Below are 6,826 nucleotides of genomic sequence, written 5' to 3'. Positions count from 1 at the left end.
GACATTACCTGAACCATTTAAGACATTACTTGAATAATTTATGACATTACATGAACCATTTATGACATTACATGAACCATTTATGACATTATCTGAACCATTTATGAAATTATCTGAACCATTTATGACATTACCTGAACCATTTATGACATTACTTGAACCATTTATGACATTACCTGAACGATTTATGACATTACTTTAATCATTGATTTTTAACGACCGTCATATTCAATTCCCGTGTAATATGGCTACATTGTGTTCCTTATAATTATATTTATCGGAAGTCTAAATCAAAGCACAGAAGGCGCTGAATTTCTTTGGGTCTCAGAATGTCAGAAAGGTAAAGGTTGTGAGATTATTAACCAGTTAGTGTTTGTTTTGTGCCACCAATGCTGTTTCCAGTGCTATAACTGTAGTAAATTGGTAATAAGACTAATTGCAACACTGGTATTCAATTCAATGTTTTTTTTGGCTTAAAAAACCGTTATTAGTTTCGATATATTTTGTTCACGGTAAACCTGTTGTTTAACACTGATGTAAATAATCATGGAGCTTAATATAAGCATGTATATCTATAAAGAATAACACAATATTAAAAATCTTCGAGCATTTGGGAACTATTTTTCCCCCGAGGAAGCTTGAAAATAAATGCGCCTGTGATTTGACAATCTTTATGCAGTGATCTCCCCTTAATTTTTCGGCGTTAGTGTTCATATAAAGGGAAGTAACCGCTTCGAGGAGTTTGGACTACTTTCGGTTTCGCTACCATTTTTTTTGACGACCCAAACAAATAAAAACGTCTACAGTCATACAATGCGTCATTTTGGGCAAATGAATATAATAACATATTGAAAGTGACATTATGCTTATTCAAGGATATATAGTCAGCGAACAGTAGAAAGTAGAAATAAGTTTATATTTTGCCAAATTTCCTTACAATTCACATGGCTTAATCAAATTTCTGTAAAAATCCATCGGAATTTATAAAAAGAGTGGGGTAGATTTATATTTTATCCTTAACATTTGAGAGTATCAACTGTTGGTCAATCGCCATTATATCAGTCAATCGTGTGAGTCAATTCAGCTTAAAATGAGCATAATGTCAAATGGAAGTCTTTCAGTAAAGATGTGTTGCTTTATTTATACATTTAAAATGTATAATCAGTTCAATAAAAACAAACGCTTTTCTTAAGCTTTCGACGTTTAGTCTTCTTCAGAAAAAATTGACGTTTATAACATAACAAATGACAAATGACGCAACGTCCGTTTAACTATACGCTAAACACAACGTGACGTTAACGCGGGAATAAAACTTTGTCAAATAAATACAGAATCTTTCATGAATATAAATACAGCAATATACAATAAATTACACATATAATATGGATCTGCACATGTGATACAAAAATTCTCATAATTAATAATAATAAAAAAAACCTTGATATGAGAAAAAACATACTACATGTATATGTATACCGGCTCAATAATGACAAAGTTATATATTGTACAAAACTTTTGCATTCATGCCATAAGGAGATAATGTGTTAAGCTTATGAATCCAGTATGATTCTTATAATAAGCGTTCCATATCATCGGAGACAATCTCTATGGGCATTAATTTAAAATCCTTAATACAATGATTAGTTTTATTGAAGTGTGTAGCGACATTGGTTCAAAATAACGGATCGGAAAAATTGTTGATATCAAACCTATGGCTATTCATGCGTTTAGACACTTGTTGCTTTGTTTGACCAACATATTGCTCTTTACATTTATCACAAGTGACAAGATATATAACATTTTTCGTAGAACAATCAGTATTGTTATTTACATGATAATTCTTACCAGGAATATTAGTACTACTAAATATATTGCTTTCAATAATAGAGCTGCAATGTGTACATCTACTTCTATTACATTTGGATGAACATTTCACATTTTTGTTATTAGACCTAACATTAGAATTAACGAGAATGTCTTTTAGATTTTTAGGTCTTTTAAATGCAACCAAAGGTTTACTTTCATGAAGCTTTTGCACAGAACATTTACTTAAAAGTTGAAGTAAATCCCAATACTTTTTAATGATATTACTAATATTAGGTAAAGTTGGGTTATACTCAACAACAAAGGGAATTACACTGCCATCACTTGTTTTGTTGTTAGTGCACAGGGCCTCATCTTGTGTTAGACATGAAACCTTACTAAGTGCAGTATCAATAACATTGATAGGATAATTTCTTTCTTTGAATTCTGTAAAGAATCGTTGAAAACATTATCGTCAGAAATGATACGGCGATAACGTTTTCCTTGACTGTACGGAATACCATTTTTACAAGACACTGGGTGACAGGAAGAGTATTCTAAATACTGATGATTATCTGTCTCTTTAACATGTATATCAGTATGTATAATATTGTTTTCGTCTAAAGAAACGTTTACATCTAAAAATGATACGAGAGATTTAGACACGTTTTTTTTTTACATTTAAAATGAGAACACTTAGTGTTAAGGCAGCTTATATGCTACATTCATGCGCAACATATCCAAAACAAAGAATGTTGTGTTAATCAGACTGTTTTAAGGACCGTAGTTTCGACAATCACTTCAAATACATGATACATGGAATTTATGTCTTGTTCATGGTTTCTTTAATGTTAAACAAATTAAGTAACTTTAAAGAGTTTATAAGGTATCAAGCAGCCAAGTATTTAAGTAAAATAAATTAATAAAGCAACTAAAGGCCAACTTGTAATAGTGACAATAAGACTTGCAATCCCGCACCTCGTTGACCAAACTAATCTTCTCTTATATTCGTTATCATCTTCAGCTTCCTTTGCCTGAAAAATATCATTGTATATGCATTAAAAAAATCTTTCCTCATGTGTTAAAAGACAAGTATATTTGATATGACAAATATTGAGAATTAGATTTGAGTGTCTGTGATATGTAACAATGTAAAAGTATAAATAATTATTGCTGCTTTTACAGTTACATGTACTTAGTTAAGTAAAAGAAAACCAATCTGAGTTTGGTATCAGATAATATATAAAAATAAACAATTATCTGCTGATGACATTATTTCATATAAACTAAATACAATAAAGAAAAAAAAGAATCCCTAAAGAAAGTCAAAAGCGGCAAAAAGTCGTAGTTTATAACTATGACAAAGCATGGCTGTATAGAATCGTTACAAAATGAACTTCAGTTTTTATAAAATATAAATAAAGTAAAAGGATCGTAAATAAAATTCACTATTACATTTATTAGTGTTGATAATCCTTTAAACGATTGGTACTATGGCAACAATAATAAAGTGTTTTCTCATCCCAAACTGTACCATGGAATATATGAGCCGTGTCATGACAAAACCAACGTAATGCGTTTGCGACCAGCATGGATCCAGACCAACCTGCGCATCCGCGCAGTGTGATCAGGAACCATGCTGTTTGCTATCAGTATCTCTACTTGTAATAAAGTTGGTAAGCGAACAGCATGGATCCTGATCAGACTGCGCGGATGCGCAGGCTTGTCTGCATCCATGCTGGTCGCAAACGCATTATGTTGGTTTTGTCGTGACGCGGCTCATATCTTCTTTCAGTATGACCTCCGGAAGATATATTCTTTATAGGAATATATAGGAATATAGGATTTTTGAAAAATGATGAAGAATGGCTAAAAGAATTGCAGAAAGAAGGTTGTAAGGAAAAAAAATTCTCAGAGCGCATTCATTTCTAATCGGCCTGTTGTTTTTTTAATGTATCATTTTTCCTTTGATTCATACGAACGCTTTTAAGCATTTGTTTGCCAAAATGACAAATTGTTATACGCAAGACGTCGTCTGCTTACTGCCTTTCATACTATTAATAGGATTTCAATATTAACACGGATGTTCCTGACTCAGTACTGGTGGCAAAGGTTAATCATTTCCGGTTCAAACTGGTTCAGAGTTTACAAACACGAGGCTTAGTCGTACATACTATTGGATCGGCATTATTATATACATACCTGGCATGCGAATGATAGAGCACAGCATCCAAGAAGAAAGCAGCCGCAACATATGACAACCCAGGCAAGTATCTCCGCCTGTACTCTTGTCAAATGAAATCGTTTCTCTTCATGTTTGTCTTTGTTCAATTTTGGCTGTGTATCAACCTTTAATGTTTGGATATAATTACATTTATAGCATCAACTACTTTTAAATGTCTATTTATCGAAAATGTTTTCTTGATTGTCTATAACGTATCAAAAGTAATATCTATCATCTTTGCTTATCTCGCCTACCTTTGCGTCCATATAAAATGCCTTACTTGAAAATTTCAGCCAAGTATTCATGCTAGTTATATGTTAATAAAGAAAAAATGGGAACTACTACATGTACTCATGACTAGAATTTAACAAGATACCATCTAAACAAAAAACAATATTTAAAATGTACCGTTTTTTAACTAAAAAACCTTTGAAATTAAAATGCGTACAGCTTTGTCTTGTGTTTCTTCGCTCGCAACGTCCCTATATGCCTCTTTTTCACTCGCAATTCCTTCGTGTACGTGTACTTCTGTTTCACTCGTCATTTCTTTGAGTATATCTTTTTCTTCTTGTACTTTAATTAAAACATATACTTTCTTTAAACTTCTTTAAGCATTCAAATCTAGACTAGACATTCTTGAGGTGACCAAAAGATTATAAATTATCTCGCCGACCAAAAGTAGGCCTTAACTGTTGTGAAAATAAAATTCATGTATATGTACAACATGTAAGCATTTAAAATAAGAAAACTAAATACCTGGAAAGTGCTTTTGTGAAAGCATATAAATTAAGGAAGGTACATTTAAAAAAAAAATATGATGCTTATATTGATAAATGTTCTCAGTATACAAACATATATGGGCTATGTAATGTTTACAACAAGTCGAGTCTTGCCGGTAATATGTGATCGAGAGAAAATCCTTAATCATGGTATTATTATATACTAAAAAGAAAAAATATATTTTTAATTATCAAACCAAATAATACACAAGAATTGATTGTCTATATTTGGACATATCCTTCAATTTATTTAACACACTAATTTGATTGAACCTTTTGAAAAATTTTATCTAACATTTTATGTTAAGTAGAACAAAGTAAGCCAACTGAATTAATTAAAAATATATTTAACAACTTTTCAATATAAGCAAACCAAAGTAATTGTTACAGGAATTCAATATTTGAAATATTTCATTGATTTATTTAATTCGTAAATTTATATGTGATAAAGTATAACTTACCTGGCATTTCTTTAACATTTTACGCCTATTAAGTAAAATATTTTAACTCTGTAATATGTAACTTTATATGTCAATCACTGATTTCCCCCAATTTCCTGTTTATTTGAAAGTCCGTCTGATATCATGCACGTTTATTCGTTAATATATTGTTTATTTACTATATTGTCGAACATGCAAACCTTTTCATTTTATATGAAACGATATTTTACATCTAAGTCTTACATAGTAAAGTTTAAAGATCCTGTAACACACAATTTTGTTATGGTTTTAGATCATAAATATGATGTTCAAATGAAGATTTATCAATATTGTATGTTCCAAAAAACATTATTTATAAAGATATGACCGAATTCAACATTTCATGTAAATAAAGGGAGGTAATATAAAAATATTTTATTAAAGTTTAAAAAGTTTTCCAAATTAAGAATGAAATTTTCATATATTTAAATGATTACATCGATGATATGCAGAAATATTTGAAAGTACAATTTTGCATTTTCTTCGATGTTGAAATATTGTTTGTTTGCCATAATTATGGTAACATGATATGAAATTTTTCACTTAGTGTGGTTATACCACTTGGGATCACAATACAGGATCTTTAATCTGGTTTTCTTTTTCATTGGACTTAGTAGTGCCCTATTTTTAAATATTTGACCCTTTATTTAAAAGTTTTAATTGTTTGTTTTAGAATATTTGTTATTCTTACACTGTACAAGAGAACACTGGAATTTTAATTTAGAAAATCTCATGATAGGTCCTCTTGGAGTTCCGGGGTTGGGTTCTTTTAATATTTATCCGTTTTGGGAAAGGCCATAAGGTTAGTTTAAAATCGTTGATAAGTAAAAACAATTAATCTATATTCATATATAAACAATAAACTGCAAATTCTTCAAATTTTCTTTAATATACCCTAATAATAATGTTGCTCATGTGAAACTCATGAACAATGGTGTAAACAAAGATCAAATCTATTTTTTTATAACGATAGCGTAGATAAAAAAGAAATTTATCAGCAAGACTTTCTTGTTCTTCATATGTTTACATTTTATTCGTAAAATGAGTATGCACTTGTCGTGAATTAGGATGTATAGGATGCCGTGTGGAGGCTGTAAAAAGTCGCCCCGTACATAAATCAGAGATGAAATATTTAAATTCTGATCCTTAAAGATCGTTCAGCACGACATTATTGTTGTGCTTGTGGTACTTTTAGTGTTAACTTTTCGGCATTTTCTAGTTGGGTGGTTTGAATATTCCTACTTGAATAATGTTGAATCACCCTTAGGATATGTTGCCTGCTTTTTAATTTTGTCTTTTGACGTCTTATCTGTAATATGCAGGCTTCATAACCTCTGACCCCCTTTTAAAATTTCATTTTATTTAGTTCACATAGTTTGCATACTGCTGTAGAGACGGAGGTTGTTAAAAGCATAGGATACTAGAAATACAACCACGAACAAGTAGCCATTATACAGATGCCTTCATTTTATTTTTATGAATATTTTACATATTACGCAAAATTAGCAACCCTTTTTGTTATTCTTTCATAACAATCATAA

At 30.6% G+C, this 6,826-nt stretch overlaps 1 protein-coding gene across 1 annotated transcript; it reads right to left on the bottom strand.

Moving 5' to 3' along the window:
* Positions 1 to 1,313: 1,313 nt before the first annotated feature.
* Positions 1,314 to 5,423, bottom strand: LOC132754852 (uncharacterized). The gene is made up of 4 exons (XM_060745580.1): positions 5,268 to 5,423; positions 4,476 to 4,600; positions 4,006 to 4,152; positions 1,314 to 2,837 (listed from the first exon to the last, which is right to left on the bottom strand). The coding sequence occupies exons 1-4, from the start codon at positions 5,272 to 5,274 to the stop codon at positions 2,709 to 2,711; spliced, it is 408 nt and encodes a 135-aa protein (XP_060601563.1). The 5' UTR covers positions 5,275 to 5,423; the 3' UTR covers positions 1,314 to 2,708.
* Positions 5,424 to 6,826: the final 1,403 nt, after the last annotated feature.

Source organism: Ruditapes philippinarum, unplaced genomic scaffold (assembly GCF_026571515.1).
Source record: "Ruditapes philippinarum isolate M1 unplaced genomic scaffold, ASM2657151v2 ctg5902_1_1_1_1, whole genome shotgun sequence".
Taxonomy (NCBI): Eukaryota; Metazoa; Mollusca; class Bivalvia; order Venerida; family Veneridae; genus Ruditapes; species Ruditapes philippinarum.
Note: the sequence above shows the minus strand (reverse complement) of the source record. Positions and strands in the feature narration are given on the sequence as shown.